General features: G+C 40.2%; 2 protein-coding genes across 2 annotated transcripts in view; both read right to left on the reverse strand.

Annotated features, from left to right (window-relative positions):
- LOC129737575 (zinc finger SWIM domain-containing protein 8 homolog) overlaps nucleotides 1-11,633 on the reverse strand; it is a 28,260-nt gene extending 16,627 nt beyond the window's left edge. Inside the window, exons 1-2 of the mRNA XM_055728734.1 lie at nucleotides 11,306-11,633; nucleotides 9,256-9,759 (exon numbers count right to left, since the gene is read on the reverse strand). Of these exons, the coding sequence (XP_055584709.1) occupies nucleotides 9,256-9,759; nucleotides 11,306-11,633 (832 nt within the window). The remainder of the gene's footprint in view (nucleotides 1-9,255; nucleotides 9,760-11,305) is intronic.
- A 5,153-nt stretch (nucleotides 11,634-16,786) lies between these two features.
- Nucleotides 16,787-18,794, reverse strand: LOC129738889 (uncharacterized). Its single transcript, XM_055730207.1, has 2 exons — nucleotides 18,499-18,794; nucleotides 16,787-18,362 (listed from the first exon to the last, which is right to left on the reverse strand). Exons 1-2 carry the CDS (start codon nucleotides 18,715-18,717, stop codon nucleotides 17,277-17,279), a joined length of 1,305 nt encoding a protein of 434 aa, XP_055586182.1. The 5' UTR covers nucleotides 18,718-18,794; the 3' UTR covers nucleotides 16,787-17,276.
- Between the last annotated feature and the right edge of the window lie 517 nt (nucleotides 18,795-19,311).

The following is a 19,311-nucleotide window of genomic DNA, read 5'->3' on the forward strand; positions in this document are numbered from 1 at the left end:
TGTAAGTAGTGCCTACCGAAAAGTGTTAAGTGAAAATTTCTCTGAATAAAACACTCAAGGCTTCTCGCTCCTCCTCTGCCCTCTATTTTAGTGTTCTTTTCAGTGAATAACATTAAATTCAACAGTTTGAACTCATCTTAAGACAATTTTTTGATAAAATTTGCATTTTTCATAGAATTTTCTCTAGTGTGACATTCTTGCGTAGAACTATCAACATAGAGACAACCACCTTGATGAAAATTTCGTATAAGTTCAGAACAAAGTATACTTGTTTGTGTTTTTATTCGAAAGTTAACACTAAAAGAGACCTGGTTGGAGATAGGACCGGTTACCTTGCTATCCTTCGACTCGCTGCCTTGGCCTATCCCAACTATGGCCTGGATTGTCCGTTTGGTTCCGAAGTTCCCTCTCAAGCCGCATGCAAATATGGAACAATGGCCGAGTTCCGAAATGGTTTTCTGCATGCACCGTACCGGAATTTTATAAGCTGGATATTTCCGAGTTTATGCATGCAACTTAAAACACTGGCACTTCTAGATAATTATTAACTTATTTTAATTTCACTTAGCTTAGTTTAGGTATTTAACAAATTTAGGTATAAGCTTTAAAAAGCGATGTGGTTCGACACCAACCAAACGCTATCAGACTCGGGCGGCAACTGGAGATCACGAGCAGGTTGGCTGGGTAACAATAGGTCGTCGTCGGATGGCTCGTTAGCACTAGCTATAGCTTTTCCTCCCTCCTCAGTCCATCTCACAAAATTATCAAATCCTCACTCATCAATTCCAGGGTTGTGCATTCGCACGGTAAGTATCAAACATCCTCACCCACCCTGAAAATGCAGCATTTTCTGAATCATTCATCAACCCTTTAAAAAAAACATCAATCATTTTGATAAACCGACATCTCTTTTTTACCAATCAGACCAAAGCATACTCATGCTTTTCAACAGAGACCTTTCTCACAGTTATTCAGACATTTCTGACAGTAACCTTCAGACCTTTTATACAGGTTCAAATTCTTCTTTCAGTCAGTTCAGTCAAAACAAAACTTCATTTCTGACTATCAATCTTACACATTCCGACAGTAAACAGACTCTATCTTTCTGACATTTTCATAATTCTGACGACGACATTTCGTTCGAATCAATCGATTCAGAAATCGGCAGTAAACATATTTTCTCAACTGGACGCTTCACAAATCCCTTTTCTGTTTTAAGTGTGACTACTCTCACAATCTCATCTTCTCCCGGATGAACCTCGTGAATTCTTCCCATTTTCCACTTAAGTGGCGGAAGATGATCTTCGTGGATTACGACCAATCGACCAACATCTATCGACACTGCCGGACGCCAACGCTTTGTTCTTCCTTGTAGTAGATTTAAATATTCCATTTTCCAGCGCTTCCAGAAATTCAGAAGATTTTTCTGAACGGATCGAATTGCATCAAGGCGGTTAAAGGGAATATTTACCAGCTCTTCTTCAGGAATCGACTGCAGTGATGAACCAATTAAAAAATGAGCAGGCGTCAATGGTTCGAGATCGTCAGGGTCATCAGACATCTTAGTTAGTGGTCTGGAATTCAGGCAGGCTTCTACCTGAACCAGAAGTGTTGTCATGTCTTCAATCGAGAGCGTTGTTTCCTTCATGACCTTGAAAAGATGTTGTTTTGCAGACTTAACAGCTGACTCCCATAAGCCACCAAAGTGCGGACCACTTGGGGGATTAAAATGCCATTTGATTCCATCATTGGCGCATTCATTCGAAACCTTCTCTTGGAAATCTTTATTTTGCAAAAGATGCCTGAGATCTTGAAGGTAGTTCTTGGCTCCCACAAAGTTAGTCCCATTATCTGAAAATATTTCTTGGCATTTTCCTCTGCGCCCAAAAAATCTTCTCAGAGCTTGAAGGAATCTTCCTGTCGATAAGTCTGACACTAGCTCTAAATGTACTGCCTTTACCGCCATGCAGACAAAGACAGCGACATAGGCCTTTACTGCTACTCTCCTGGGTCCTGGTCTTATAAGAACAGGACCGAAATAATCAATTCCGGTTTTGCAGAATGCTCTTGACGGTGTTACCCGAGCAGGGGGGAGGTCACCCATTTGCTGCTGAACTAACAACGGTCTTGATTTGAAGCATCTCATACACCGATGAACAACAAACCTAATTAAATTTCTTCCACCAAGGGGCCAGTATTTCAGCCTAATTACAGCTAGCATAAGTTGAGGGCCCGCATGCATCAGCTTTTCGTGGTAGTGTTCTATCAGCTTCTGTGTGAAAGGGTGTTTAGCTGGTAGGATAATCTGGTGCTTTGTATCAGCTGATTCCTGTGAATGACTCAATCTGCCACCAATTCTCATGATCCCATCTTCAGGAGAAATGTAAGGATTGAACCAACGTAAAGGGGATTTACATGCAACAACCTGACCAGATGACAAAGCTTTCCATTCATTGGGAAACGTTTCACGTTGCACTCGGGAAACTAAAATGTGTTCTGCTACCTTTAGCTCAGCCGTGGATAAAAATCCGGAGTTCTTGCGCATCTCTTTGGGCAGTTTTAATAATTCCATGAGTCGCAAATAGTACGCTGTTTTTCGTATTAAATCCGTATATGTGGCGTGATGACTAATATACCAGTCGTTGAAGTCTGCTAACGGTGCGGAAACGTTAGCAACAGTTTTCCGACATCTCTCTTCTTCAACTTCATTCGACGATTGTAAGGCAGATTTAGGCCAAAATTCTGGGTCATGAATTAACCAACTGGGTCCCTTCCACCATAGTGAGTTTTCTAAAATAGATTCTGGATAAATACCGCGAGAAATAATATCCGCTGGATTATCAACTCCTGGAACATGACTCCAAGTGTGGCCTTCTGTTATGATTTGAATTTTAGAAACACGATTTGCGACGTATGTAGTCCATGTGGAGGATGTCGATTCCAGCCATCGCAAGACGCACGAAGAGTCTGTCCAAAAATATACCTTACACGATATTTGAAGCGATTCTGCTAGCTTTTGGTAGAGTTGGGCAGCCATCAAAGCGCCGCACAGCTCCAAACGTGGAATCGACTGACACTTAAGTGGTGCAACCTTGGATTTAGAACTGACCAACCGTATCCAAACAATGCCCTCTGCATCTTTGCTTTTCACGTAAGCACACGTGCCAAAAGCCTTTACTGACGCATCCGAAAAACAATGTATTTCCACTAAAACAGCATTAGGAATGATTAAGCGACGATCAATAGTAATTTCTTGTAGCAAGGGGAGTTGTTTATAAAATTTCCACCATTCCTCACCCACCGTTTTAGATAGAGGAGAATCCCAATCCAATTTTTTACCATTACTGTCTTCGTAGGTCCAAAGTAATTGTAGGAAAATTTTTGCTGTCGTGATGGCAGCTCCAACCAGGCCCAGTGGGTCAAACAAAGACGCTATAACTGACAAGATTTTCCTTTTCGTTAACTGTTCCGTCAACTCTAACCGTGGAATTTGAAATTTGAGTTTCAAAACGTCTGACTTTGGTCTCCAAACTAAACCAAGCGTAGTAACTGACGGGTCTGGGTCCAACAGGATTTCGTCTGATTCCTTGATCGCTAAGTTTTGCTGTGAAACTCCTTTCAACACTTCAGGACTATTCGAAGCCCACTTCCGAAGTAAAAATCCACCCGCTTTCATGATTGAGTCGAGTTCCTGACGCAAAATAATCGCTTCTTCCGTTGTGTCTGCTCCGGTTATGACGTCATCCATATAGACATCGTTCAGCAGTACCTGTGCTGCCTTTGAGTAGTTTTCTCTTTCATCAATGGCTAATTGTTTCAGGGCCCTAGTTGCTAAGAATGGAGCTGGCTTCGTACCATATGTGATCGTATTTATTTCGTAGACGTTTATTTCCTCTTCTGGAGAACCTCTCCAAAGAATGCATTGTAGAGGCCGATCTTCCTGCCTGACATAAACTTGCCGAAACATTTTTTCGACGTCTGAAACGATCATGATTTGTCTTGTCCGACTGCGCAAAATAATGGAGCGAAGATCTTGTTGAATTGTCGGACCCAGCAGCAAAGCCTCATTCAAAGAAACGCCTGAAGAAGTTTTGAAACTTGCGTCGAAGACAACACGAACTTTAGTCGTTGTGCTGGCCTCTTTCAGAACTGGGTGATGTGGGAGAAAGCACCGCTTTTTGGCATCCCTTTCCTCAACCTTTCGCATATGACCCAACTGTATGTACTCATTCATAAATTTATGATATTCTTCATATAAAACAGGATTCCGAGCTAGCCTGCGCTCTGTACCCTTGAGACGGTCGATCGCGATTCTCTTCGATTCACCCAAACGCTGAATGACAGACTCATTCTTTGGTAAACTGACAATGTACCGACCATCTTCAGAACGTTGAACGTCTTTTTTAAAAATCTCTTCACAGCGTGCTTCTTCAGGCGAAAAACTGGGACCAACATCGATTTCCTCGCTCAACCAAAACCGTGAAACCATGTCCTCTATAGTTTCCGAAACTGACACATTACAGGTGATTTGGTCACCTTTGCTTGATAGAGATTGACCACCGCAAATCACCCATCCAAAAACAGACTCAATCAGTGTTGGGAGGTTGTTGCCCAGAGAAATTTCCTGACCTGATTTGAAGAACGAGAAGAATGATTCAATGCCCAACACAAGGTCTACTGATCTGCATGTGAAAAATGCTGGGTCTGCCAAAGTTATTTCCTGGGGCATTCTCCAGCCCGAAATATCAACCGATTGCGTTGGTAAGTTTGCAGTAACCTTAGGCAAAACTAGAAAATCCGTCGTTAGAGAAAAGTCCGACACTCTCGACCGTAATTTTGCTCGAATTTGTTGCTTCACCTGTGCATTTGATTGACCAATTCCTTGCACAGTAACCGACACCTTTTTCCGACTTGCCTTGATAAGCTGACTCAATCTTTCCGTGGCAAAATTGCATTCCGACCCGGAATCGAGAAGTGCTCTTGCCGGAACCTTCCGACCATATTCATCTTCCAACCAAACCACCGCCGTAGCTAGTAAAACCGTAGACGGACGCTTCACACCTGACGCCGACACTGACGTGACGTTCACTGACTCATCTGACTCTATGCTTGCCGAATTTACCGAATTTCCGTGGTTCCGATAATTTGAGCTACTTGTGCTTGCAATATTTCTTTTACCATCTCGAAAGCAAACCAAGGTGTGATGACGTCCCTTGCAATTCCGACAAGAGAATTTTGATTTGCATTCCCTTGACTGGTGCCCAGCTCGAAGACAATTTCGACACAACTCTTGTTTCAACAATACCGAGTCCCTTTCCGTTGCGTTTAGTTTTTTAAACTCAGCACACTCATATAAGAAGTGACCACCAGAACACATGGGGCAATTTGAACCTGACGTTTGGAAGGATCCGTAGCTTGTTTTTACAAATGGTAACCGAAACTTCGAAGGATGTTGATGAGCGAATTTAGAATCTGCAGGTTTAACCGGTAAAGATTCCAAAACAGTGACCCTTTTCTGAAGAAAATCCATAAGCTGGGAAATTGTCTCTTGTTCCTCAGATGCCGAGGTTCTTCCCAACTGCGACGAGTAACTGGATCTAAACGACTCGTTAGCAAATGTATCAACAGCAAATCCTTGTAATCAGCAGATTGGACTGCCTGATCTAAAATTTGAACCGCCTTTTGAAAATCTTCAACCAAACTGTGCAATTCCGATGGGGATTCTTTTGTAAGTTGAGGAAGCCTAAATAAAGCTTGAATTTGTTTCTTCTTCAACAACTTACTATTATTGTAACGCTTGACCAAAAGATCCCAAGCCACCTGATAATTTGCTCGCGTAATTTGTAGAGAATCGACCAAACTCTTTGGCTCACCTTGCAAACAGCCCTTGAGATAATGAAACTTCTCTACATCTGGAAGATCAGTTTTCCAGTGAATGAGAGAAGTATACAGATCACGAAAGCTCATCCATTCATCAATGTTCCCGCTAAATGTCTGCAATTTTATTTGTGGTAACCGAACATGATCTAGAGTATGATGAGCAGCCGATTCATTCAAGCGATCAACACTATCGACAAAAGGCTCCTGCAGCTCCTTAAGCTTATCCATCAACACTGCCTTGGCTTCATAGTAAAAATCGCTAACATCTTGGCGTTCCTTAGAAAAGTTAAAGTCTTCCGCAACAAAATCTTCATGAGTTTTCACTTCGATAATCGTATAGCTAAATCTCTCCCACAAATCGTCAAGCCTTTCCAGCCTCACCTTAACCTGACTGCACGTGGTAGTTTCTCCGATAATTGAAATAAACTTTCTTATATCTTCAAAATCCGTAATAGTTTCCGACAATTTAACCCGCAAAGTCTTTAGACTGCTTGACTTGGATACCTTGGGAGGCATTTTGGACTTTTCCAATCAAAAACCAACAAAGTGAACCTTAGCTCCAATTTGTTTCAACAAAATGTTCCAAAGAGAATCTTAACAACCAACGAATGAGACTTAAATTCCAGCCGGTAACACACCCAGGGCTTCACACGCAAAAAGTGTTATCAACGAAAATATTTTTCAGTATTTTATTTAAAAATGCAGATAAAATTTGATTCAATAAACTTCGTACACTATTACAATAAATTTTCTCATTCATAAACATGAAACACAAAAACCAACACAAATTAACAATTTCAATACATAAATGCAGAACCACTGCAGTACCACCACGGTCGGAAAACACTTCGAAAATTTAATTAAAGTTGCTCGAAGATTGTTGGAATTAGAGTTGATTGATGAATTTCATTGATGAGAGTTGATTGATGAATGTTGTGAGGAATGTTGAATGTTGATTGATGAACATGAAATCAGTTGATCCAACCGAACCGAGTGGGAAATTTGAGATGGACTGGTTTATAAGCTATTCGACCCGTTGTTGTTGTTGCTTACCCGAGCCAACCTTGTAACACCACTGCATTGAACCTGCGTTGTATAGTTGCCACCTTACCGAACCTTTGTCCGCTCTCGAACCCTGCTGCCGAACCAATCGACACCGAGCCAATGGAAACCGACCGTTTCCCGAAACCGTGCCACACGATGAACCGATGCGCTGTACCAAACCGACCAGTAAGCTCCTCCGAATCTGCTGCGTTTCGCTTGGGCACCGTAAACCAGATCACCCTTGTGATCAACCGACCGTAGATCCAAATTGCCCAATAAAACGAGCACGATGTGTGTGGTGTTGAAAATGGCGATACCACGCCAAACCAGGAATACCAATGGAGTCGCCCGATTGTTCCGACCGAACAATAGCGCCAGACCAGATAGCGTGCAAAATGGCGTTACCTTCCGGAATTCCGAAACCGCTCCGAGGTCCAGGTCATCCGGCTCGAAGGACCAAATGGTTGGAGATAGGACCGGTTACCTTGCTATCCTTCGACTCGCTGCCTTGGCCTATCCCAACTATGGCCTGGATTGTCCGTTTGGTTCCGAAGTTCCCTCTCAAGCCGCATGCAAATATGGAACAATGGCCGAGTTCCGAAATGGTTTTCTGCATGCACCGTACCGGAATTTTATAAGCTGGATATTTCCGAGTTTATGCATGCAACTTAAAACACTGGCACTTCTAGATAATTATTAACTTATTTTAATTTCACTTAGCTTAGTTTAGGTATTTAACAAATTTAGGTATAAGCTTTAAAAAGCGATGTGGTTCGACACCAACCAAACGCTATCAGACTCGGGCGGCAACTGGAGATCACGAGCAGGTTGGCTGGGTAACAATAGGTCGTCGTCGAATGGCTCGTTAGCACTAGCTATAGCTTTTCCTCCCTCCTCAGTCCATCTCACAAAATTATCAAATCCTCACTCATCAATTCCAGGGTTGTGTATTCGCACGGTAAGTATCAAACAAGACCGTTTCCAGCAAAAAAGTGAAAATGACCCAAAAGTCACATGGGACATTCTTGCGTAGAACGGCAGAGCACACCCATTTGAATTTTAACTTTTCTACAATACTGTGAGATTATGCCAGGAAAGGGTGTCCTACTTTTTAACTGATTTAAGTTTTCGCAAAATCATTGCCGATAATATTGAAAGGGTCGTACGCAGTTTGGCATAATGTCAGTTTGCATTATGCCGTTTGGCATAAAATCATTTGGCATCATGGCCGTTTGGAAAAGTGATCGATTGGCATAAAAATATAAAACTTCATAAAATAACATAAAACTAGAAATGTAGATCGGCCGGCCGAATTGTTGAACTAAGTATTCGGCCGAAAAGGTCGAATATTTATTTTTAAAATTTATTCAACAACATAATTGTCAAACTTTTCAAATGATTTTGGATAGTTCATAAAATATTCAAAAGTAATGTTGAAAAAGCTACATAATCATCATAAATTTAAGGTTTTATTTTTGACTGTTTTCAGCTTTACACTTTGATTTTGCCCGGAATAATTCATTATTATTTGCTAAATCAAATGACAAACTGAAATTTCTCTTTGAAAAGTTTTAGATTTTGTGTTAAAAAACGATAGAAAAAAAAAATTAAAAATGAACATAAATGTTGTTTAATTCTTAGATACGATATTAACACTGCTGCAGCTTTGATTCAATAAAAAACTTAGAACTTCGAGTTCCTTATTATTTATTATCTTTTACTTTCGTCTTTTGGCCTCCTCTAGGCCAACAAATTTTGTTCAGATTTGCCCTTTTGTTAACAAATTTTTCAAAAAATCGTCCTTCTTGAAGCAATAGACTAGCTGGCAGCAAATAATAATAATAATAATAATAATAATAATAATAATTCATGTTCAAAAAAATACAATTAATTACTGTCTACTGTCCATAGAAGAAATTTCAGCAAAAGAGAAAGTGAAGGGAAACATGAGTTTAATAGAATTGAAATTATGAACAAGATATTATTGAAACTAATCTAAATTTATTCTTATTATAACAAAGAGAAAAAAAAAATAAATGTATTTACAAGAATTAATAAAATGTTCATATTCAAATATTAAGTTATTCTGAACTATGCTTTGTAGTGGAATTAAATGTAAATACACTCGTTAACTTTGCTTTTGAGCTATTTTTTTAGTTTTTGTTTTAAACTGCTCTACTATGGATTTCTTTAAAATTTGTTGAAAGTTTGATAAAACAATGACGGCCGCAAACGGAACATCTACTATTTGGTTTGGCCCATGTTTGTCCGATTTCACTGCAGAGTTTTTACCAACAAAAAAAAAGATATGAAAAGGTTATAAACACTTACCACCATCCGCTAATCTTCGACTGCCGTTAACACCGAAAGCTATCGAAATTCCGATAGGTTTCTTCCAACCGCGCCAGTTGTTGCACACACTTTCTGGCTCGGAGCTCCAGCTACATAAGGAGTCCTCCTCAAATCGGTCCGAGTCCTCGAAGCTGAACCGATCACATTCTTCGTTGGCATTATTGCTGTTGTTGGCGTTATTATTAGCATTGTTGTTGTTGCTATTGGACGCGTTCCCATTATTCGGGTTCTGGTTGCCACTGGCATTATTTTGGCCACTGGCACCAGAACCGGATGCGTTCCATTCCTGAGGTTCCGGCCCACCTGCCGCAACCTGATTTTCTTGGGGGCCATGGTTCGGACGTCCCTGCCCGGCCGCTTCCTGATTGTTGTTAGTCGGTTGTTGTGAATCTGGTTGTTGTTGTTGTTGCGCCTGATCCCGCTGAGGTGGCCTCTCCGGGCCACCCCCAGCAGCGCTCGAAGCGTTGGCCAGCTTCGTCAAAGCTGATTAATAACCTTCCCTCTCGCACTATCTCACACAGGTCTGAATCAGGATCACAGAACCGAACTAAGGTGTGATAGGTATACCAGAAATGATACACCAGACGCACAGCCAGACGGACACGCACACACAATCGATTTCGTGTCTTTCTTCTTCGATTGTTGGGCTAGCTTGTGGATTCGAAACACACTTTCAATATTCCCCCAGACTATTGGATTCTCTGTTTTCGTTATGCATAGGCCAGACGATATGCCGTTTTTCCACTGTGGATTGCTTCCCACTTTCGTGTCTTCCCACAGGGACAACAATTGACTTTCTCACCTTCCCCGTCACACCAAAAAACACTTATCTAATACCGTATTTGTTTTCACCACCCGAAAGTGTTGCACCTTCCAAGCTGAAAACGAGCATGAATCGAGTTTTGCACTAATCTTTGTTGGTGTGCGTGAAATCGGCAGTGTCAAAAGAAAACATCAAGCTGTCAAAAATCCATTACAGCTGGTATTTGTTTTCGTTTGACTTCGAAAATTGAAATGAAATTTACTTTAGTTGATCATTATCTTTTAAATAATATGAAAATTTTAGCATGAATTTATATATTATGTTGAATTGTGAAGATTTCAGATTTATTTTGCTTGGTAGATTCGCCTCTGGCTCTGATGATAACTACAATACCGGCTGATTCTGGGTGGTCTATGTTTGCTGCTGCTAGACTGCAGACCCCATCTTGAAGGTTCCGGTATTTTGAACGTTTATTAGTCGCAAATACCTCGAGTACCTATTTCCGTTTTCAGATGACAAAAGAAAAATTCTTGGAAGTCAAATTGGCGAACTCAGATCGCGGAAGTCGGGGGAGGAAATTTTGCTAACAGACCGAAACGAACGAAATTCAAGCTCCCAATGCGGGTGTAGTCTCGAACTACCGTTTTTGAAGGGCAACGGGTGGGAATCCAGGACTTGGCGCAACCGAGCATCGTCACCCTAAAGCACAGCTCGAAGCTGGCTCGAAGCAGAGTAGCTTCGATGCAGCTGAACGCTTCTTGCTGTGGAGACCAACTTATAGGACCCTCCCGAACAAGAAAACTTTTCGGTTTGGGGGATTCCACCAGATCTTTGGGTTGGCCTTTTTGCACTCGGATTTCCTGCTCTTTTTCGGCATCGCCTGGAACCGATTGCAGCAAACCTTCTGGGCACATTTCTTCTTGGGAGCGTTGTTTGCTTTGGAACGTGCCATCCAGGTGAAATTTTTTAAAAACAAAAAATTATAATAAACATTAATAATAAATGTCTCAAAAAAGCATATAGAACAAGAGTACAGGAAAAAATATTGAATAAAAGTTTCGTCATTTGGTATATTTTTATAATTTAATCCAAAGTACACCTAATCCAATTTAGAAATATTATAATTTACAACATGCATTCCTTATACTCTGATAAATCACAATTTGCTAACAACCTCATCGACCTGTCTGACCCAATGTTTCCGTAGAAAATCTGTCACAACGGGTGCCACCAATTCCGAATCGGTCAAATGAATGTGATGGGAACCTTTCAGATACTTCACGCGGAACATGGAATTTTGCTTCTTAAGTATGGCGACCATTTCATCGAAGCCTTCTTTGGAACCAGGATAGGGTGAATCGATGGCCTTGATCACCAGCTGTGGCACCTTGATTTGCTTTGTCAGAGCGTAGTTCACTTTATCCGACCATCCGGGAATGTTGTTGTACTTTATTCGGTTATCACGATCAAAATAATATTTGCCGGGAAATTTCTTGGACGGTTTGATGTTTCTTTGCAGTAAATATGGACCAGTTTCTCTCGTTACAGACAGATTCCATGGTTCCTTCAAACAAACGATCCAGCATGTCCTCATACGTGTAGGCTGGTGGTTCCGATCTTTCGCGATTCCTTTTATCGGCTTCAAGCAACTTATTGGCCATCACAGTAGCCCAAGAAATAAATCTTTTCGGGTAATATGACTGCGGTTTAAGGGCATCAATTCCAATCAGAAACTCCACCTTATCTGGAAACATTGACGTGAACATGAAAGCTATGATTGCTCCCATAGAATGCCCCATCATTGCCATCTTATCCCACCGATATTCGTTCATTAAGTGCAACAGAGGCGGAAACGGCACTGGTATTGAATCCGGAACAAGTTTCCGTTCTTCGGGATAATAAAGGGAAAAAAACAGCTCGAACGCAATTTTCGCGGTATAGAAATAAACCAACCATCTGATATTTGTTTACATCGGGAAGCACGTGCTGTCAAAATTCATGATAGTATTGGTGAGAGCGCAAGCAACACCGAATATTTTCAGAGTGTTCCACCGTCCACTTTATGGTGCACTACCAGTGGACTACTCATCCTGAAAACGAGCATGAAAACAGCAAAAAGTGCACTACCGGTAGTGCCCCGGTGCACCACCACACGAAAACGAATTCTCTATAAGGATCTCTGAAATGAAAATCAACCACTGAGCTGCGGATTTCATACCAGTACGAAACTTTCTGCAATCATCTGAGTATTTAGACGCATGATTTTACACCCACATCCGGCACTATTGGAATCGTTCAACATAAAGCAGCTGAAATTACAGCTTTGCCATGGTCGATGGCCTATGAACTTTGGCTCTGCTGCTGTGAAATCTTCTTTTTTTTCAGCTAGTTTTTGCCCTTATTTCTGATTGCGCTGTTTAGCCATCATTCTTTTTTTTTCTGAGCCAGTGCCAGTGACCAAGAATCACGACGAATTATTCTTCGACTTTGTTTCGATCACACAGGAGGCTTCATCGATGAGCCACCATAACACCACGAAGATGGAACCAGCATTGCTAGATTGATATAGGTAGCATAGGTTTAGCTTTTAACTCAACCAATAGCTACTAGGTATGTGCTAGGTGGTCGACTGGGGCAGAGCCCGTTTTCTTCTGCTCCGGTACAAAGACCAAACTGTGACTCGCATGGGCTACAACAGGGCCTTTTAAACTTAGATATTTCCCTTGCTGAATAGTAGGTTAATTATGCTTTTTCGCTTTAAGTTCGATGTATTCCAAAAGTTAAACTTTATTCGGTTTTCAACAAATTATTTTAAATTTCTTATTTTTACTCAAGGTTTATCATTCAAAACATTAAATATCATATAGGTAAATAACGTTGATCATTCTTCAGCAAACTTACTATCCCCCTTACTTCTTTATTCTTGGCTCCTTAAAATAAGAAAGTTTGACCCGTTTCAAATAAACGAATTAAAAAAAGTAAATATAATTCCAACAGCTAAATTTGTATTTTGGAAGGAAGGTGTAGCAAAGCACATCGGGTCAGCTAGTAACTAATAGAAATATGTTTTTAAGAGCAAAGCTTGAGTATTTGTTAAATTATATCAAGCAATAATTTTTAAATCAGTTGTTAATGTAAAATCTAAAATGTTAATCCTTTCCTACCCATGGTAGCACAGATGATCCACAACTTAGCACAGCTAGCATTTGAATCTACAGGATTTTTCCACCGAATGTGCAGGTATAAATAAAGAACCATTGCACAAAATTGGAAGAAAATCGATTCACTAGCTTTTGCTCGGCAGATCAAAAGCTGCACAAAAGTCGGATTTTCATGAAGTCGTAATTTGATGTTCAATAACTTGACCAGTTTTCACAATTATCCTCAAATAAAAATACTGACTTACAGAAGGTTGTCTGTGCAAGCAGAATAAAATGATGGTTTTCTTAGGTTTAAACTAAACTGGAAAACTGGAGATACATTGTGAACAAAACATACTTTTCTTCTTGTAAAGCTTTTTATCCATACTCATGAAACATGGCACGAATGCCACGAAGATGGTAAAGTGTCACTAATAAAACTTAAAAAAAAATACTCATGAAAACTATTTCGTCACAAATTTTGTTTTCGTAGCAGGATAAGTTTTTCATCTACTTAAATAACAACTGGTTTGAAAAAATATTGAAAGTTGAATGTATTTTTGAAAAACGTTATAGTACATATTCAGTTTTGCTTGGTGCCGAGTGTCATGGCGGCTATTGTTCAAGGCAAAAATGAAAATTTAAATAGTTTGATTTCTGAGGGGTGGGTCAGGTGTCAGGTGTCCAGATTTTCGAGAAACCGTCCTAATTTTTCAAAAATTCTCGAGTTGTCCTGATTTTTGAAAATTGGTTGTCATGATTTTCATAAAAAACATCTCGAATATAATCCGTTGACCCGAATGACAATTGTCAAAGGGTATTTAATAAATATTTATAATAATAATAATCTCGAATATAATCGAATTTGTGTCTAAAAATTGAATAAATCTGTAATAAAATAGATAAACCCATTTAACGGGTGGTGTAGTCCTCGGTTGCATGCCAGTCAAGAAGCTGCTTACTGCTGTTGCATAAATTAAGGCGAAATGCTTCGCCTTTATCTATGCAACCTAAGCAGAGCTGCATATTATTTCCATGAATCAAGGGGTGTCTTAAAAATCCTGATTTGTTTCTTAGCGTTTTCCTGTTTTTTAACGGAACCACCTGGCACCCCTGATGTGTATTCTCAAGAAATATTTTACAAAAAAGGATCGTTGTACTTTGTGATCAATGAGGTGATGAAATTCAATGTATTTTGACATTGTTTCTTGTATGACACTTGCACCCTCTGTGTTGTAATCTTCCCAATGGAGCATATGTATATGACCCAACTCATCTTTTACCTATAGAACGTCAAGTAAATTAATATATCTATCTCTTGCAAGGGAAGGGTTGAGTGTGAGTTCAGTTTTCCTCCCTAGCATTTTTTTTTACTTGTTCATGCCGAAAATGTAAGATATTTTTATTAATCCCTGTCAGTTTCGATTTTTTTTAATTTATGCGCTGTACCGTGAAATCATGAAACGCACTGTACGATTTTGATGAAAACTTGACCAATATTTTCTTTTGTTCTTGGCACACCAGATTGAGCCATAATTAAATGAAACCATTGCCAATTTCCTGCAACACTCCAACAGTCGAGTAAATAGTATCGAAATCCAGTAATATTGGTTTCCGTAATTTTGGACTAAATTTTATTGCCCCCTGCTGCAAAATAGTGACGGGAAAAGAAAAGGCGACCCTCCATCAAGGAACAGAGAAAAAAAAGTCGACTACGATCGAATTGTTCCCGCAGGGTGCATCCAGATTTCAACTAGGATTCCCGAGCCCAGGTTCCGAAATTCACACGATCACCAGTTATTACCACTGCTACGCCAGTTTTCGACAACTTGGGCGTAAATTTCACTGAAGAAAACACAATTTTCACCAGTTTTATCCGCGACTTCACAATTAAATGGCCCGTCTGATTTCGAACGCAAGCAAAAGAGACAACGACCCAGACGAGACGAAGACGGACGACAACAATGATGGCTGACGGACGAACGAATCGACGAACGATGACGACGGGCGAGCGAGGAAAACGAATCGAACTTTCAGAACCGAGCGACCCGACCTGAAGGGGTTCACAAACATATAGGTATGTCGAAATTAATGAAAAATAATCACACAAACAGACATCAGATGATGAATTTTCCATGAAACAAACAAATATCTTTTCGAGATATTTAACGTTCGAAAGATTGAATGTTAAAAAATATGTTGAAAACATTAATAATTAATAATTAATAATTAATAATTAATAATTAATAATTATTATTCGGAATCAATAATTCGAGGGAAAATAATTGTGTTTATTTTTTATTTTACTTCCTCAAATTTCGGCCTCTAAATCTTTTACGAAAAAGCTTCTCATTCATTAAATTCATTAAATTAAATTTTAACCGAAAAAATATTTGTTTTTGATTATCATTTAGTTAATTCATTCAAATTTGGTTCCGACTACAGCATATTTCCGGGCTCGGGAGGCAAGCCCAGTTGTTTCTTTGTCAATGAAATGTTTAGTTTCTCGCTCGCACCTCTGCGGGACAGCTATTTGCGTTTACGCACATGGCGATCCTGCTCAAGCAAACGAAAACCACCATTCAGAAAACAAGAACAATTCTGAACTTTTTACTATCGGATCGTTTGATCAACATTGAGTTGAAAACGACGGTTGCCATTACGACAAATGGCAGACAAGTTCAATGGGGTTTGGATTGAAAGGTGATATCGCGACAACCCAGTAAGGAAAATTTCGTCCGTCTTTCAACATCTGTTATACGCAAAGGGCTGAAAGAGAAGCAAATTTCCGAACTGACATTTCAGTACCGCTCTGACGTTTTGGTACCAAAATGCCATTGAAATCAAAGGGAAACTGACGTTCTGGTTCCAAAAAGTCAGTACGGTCCGTTTGTATGTGATTTGACAGTTGCTTCAGTCCTTTGGTTATACGTGTTATTACCTACCTACCTACCTAAGGGTCCAGCGCCGATTGACCGGCGCATAGGGCTGAGATAAAAGATCTCCACTGCTGGCGATCCGGAGCCAGCGTCTTCACTTGCTGCCAGCCGAGGTTCTCGTCAACTGTGCGGATTTCAGCGGCTAGACTTCGCCGCCACGAGCTTTTGGGCCTGCCTCTGCTTCGATGCCCATCTGGATTCCAGTCAAGCGCCTCTCTGCAAATCTCGTTTTCATCTCTTCGCAGCGTGTGCCCAATCCATCTCCACTTACGTTCCCGAATCTCGATTTCTAGCGCCTTTTGATGACACCGGCGATGAAGTTCAACGTTTGAGATCCAGTTGCCAGGCCACCAAGCGCGGATGATGTTCCGCAGGCAGCGATTCACAAAAACTTGCAGTTTTCGCGTCGTCACCGCATATGTGCACCAAGTTTCACACCCGTACAGCAATACGGATTTGACGTTTGAGTTGAAGATTCGGATCTTAGTTCGTAGAGAGATCTCGTTATTACCTACGTATAAAATCCGTCGATTATGTTAGTTTATGAAGCGAGAATTTATTTTCCGTTTTTTTTATTAAAATAACGCAGATAGTTTCCAATCAAAGCTGTAAAAATACTTTATTGAGTTTTTGAAATATTAGGTATATTGAGTCAAGAGTTTCTATTTAGCGTCTGACTTGGAATTTAAAAAATAAAATCTTGTTATCTTTTTTTTTTAACAGTTCGCGTTGCTCTTATTCTAAGGTGAAGGTTTTTTTGTAATTTCTTCACGGCTTTAAGGGGGCAATCTCGTTTTATTTGATTACTTAGTTCAAGATAGCCACTTTTTAAAAAGAACAGAACATAGATAGGGAAATATGAAAATGAAAAGAATTATAGACAAAGATCAAGATCGCAGCTAATACATCTCTTCATCTCTTTACGTCGTTTCCAGTTCTTATAATTTGTGCTGTTCTGTCCAAAATAATAAGATATGAGTCACAAACCGATTCCGCTAAAAAAAGTAGGTATAATCCATTAGTTACAAAAGAAAATGTATTTCAAGTGAGAAATCCAAATTTCATTCGAAAATAAAACATAATACATTCTTAACATATCTCTTATTAAGATTGGTATTATATCAAGGAAGTATAGTTGTTTATTCAATAAGCAACATTCTAGTCAACATGTACGATCTTACATCTATACTGACTTAATCCATAGAATACGTTGAACTGCGTACGATTTAGAGATTCCAACGTTTTTCGGCTTACGGCCATACGTAAGACGATGTTGTTACGTCCCCTCACCCGCTTGCAACGAATAAGATTCCATCGACGGGAGCCATGCGCACTATTGGCTTGGCGCAGCCGATCAAATGCTACCCTTTTGTCGACGCCTTTCGATGTCCAGGGCAACAACAATGAAATGACATTTTTAACTACGAAATTTTCGTTCCACGGTTCGACGAGTATATCAACATTACGCCAATTTGGCTGCTTCGAGATTTCCTTCACGGTCGAAATCATCCAGGAGGCTGAGTAAAAATTTGCGGCCAGGAACCACATCGTGTCTAACGAGGCGCCGTTTCGGTTAAATTTCGGGAAGATACTCGCATACGTTGTTTTATCAATTTGATTCGCGATAGCGTTCATCAGTCGTTGTTGATAAGGGCGTGGACAGTAGACTCCAATACGACGTTCAGTGAAGATGTTTCCATTTGCGGGGAAAGCAAAATTATGGCGCATCACATTATCAGATGGTAATTTCTCAACTTCTACAATTTCCTCTATACTATCATCCAAACAGATAATTTGGTCGCTTCTTATTCTTTTCGTACCAGACGATTTTTGAGTCGCTCGGTTCATTTTACGTTTGCAACTTTTTCTTATATTATTATTGAGGTCACGCGAGACCAATGGAGCCACATTTTCTTCATCAGAAGAAAGTGTAAGGTCAATTATGGGTTCTTCCTGAGGGATGATCAAGACTGCCTGTTCGTCATCCGTTTCTTCCGGCCTGGGCTCTGATTCAATTTGATCCAAGGGAATGGGAGAAGAGACTGGAGAAGATGCATTTTCTTCGTCAAAAGATACATCGAGGTCAATTATTGGATCCACACAGGAAAGGATCTGCCCGGACTGGTCGTCATCAATCTCTCCTAGCTTTGGGCTTGAGTGCATCTGATCAACTTGAACGATCAACGGTAGTCCGCCAGGACCCAGCCCAATGTTATACTTCAAAGCCAGCTCCACCTCATACAACTAAAAGGGTAAAAAACGTAAGGTATCGATTAGACCCTGGCTGGCTGGTCACAATGTGAACGGACAGACCAGGATCTTATCGTTTCGAAGAATAAACACATATATGGTTATTATTTTAATTGATCAATAAACTTACCTCCCAAACCCCTCGAGAGCACATCTCAACGACGGCATAGATTATCCACGGCGTAAAGCCAAGTACCCCTGTGCGGGGTTTATTGGCAATTCTGTTCAAGGACTGGATCAGTTGTTGAGCCATCTCCTCCTCTTCCTGGTGTTTGGTTAGCACCAGCATTCTCGCTTCAGTTAAGAAGGGAGCCGAAATACACAATTGACTCGATTTAAACGGAACCATGTTGGGAGTTGGGAAGCTGAAGCTGAAAATTGGGATACGCGAAACTTTTTCCACGACGAATTCGTCCGGACGCAACGTTACACTGAACCCAAAATCACACTTAAAAAACACTAGAAGATTCACTTAAAAGTGAAAACTCAGTGAATTTCTTCATTTCAAGTGGCTCATGTACATTTCACTTGCCTCTCACTTGAATTTTAAGTGACCGAATCAATATACACTAGCTCATCACTTGAGTTTTAAGTGACCGGCATTGAATGTCTTCGATGCTCACTTGAAATCCACTTGACCGGTCACTTAAGCCAATATTCACTTGCCCATCACTTAAAATTCAAGTGATTTTTTACATAGCGAATGTCAACAATGTCAGTATTGATTATTTCATTGTTGTTTGGAAAAGAAACAACAGAGGTTTGTTTGAGTTGGTAGGTGCAGAATTAAAGTAATTTATATGTTATTAAACAATGATATTTTCCATAGGTCGACCGACAGAAACATCGTGTGAACCGGTTAACACGTCGCAGAGACCTTTTTGAAGCAATCAGGTTTCGGATACGTTTTCCGATGATGATTTATTTTGGAAATATTCAAGTG

Source organism: Uranotaenia lowii, chromosome 1, assembly GCF_029784155.1.
Source record: "Uranotaenia lowii strain MFRU-FL chromosome 1, ASM2978415v1, whole genome shotgun sequence".
Lineage (NCBI taxonomy): Eukaryota > Metazoa > Arthropoda > Insecta > Diptera > Culicidae > Uranotaenia > Uranotaenia lowii.

Bases quoted from the DNA above. Each gene is read 5' to 3' on its own strand.
- LOC129738889 (XM_055730207.1), bottom strand. From the start codon at position 18,717: ATGGTTCCGTTTAAATCGAGTCAATTGTGTATTTCGGCTCCCTTCTTA. The intron at 18,363-18,498 runs GTAAGTTTATTG...TTACCCTTTTAG, and splicing joins GCTCTCGAGGGGTTTGGGAG to TTGTATGAGGTGGAGCTGGC.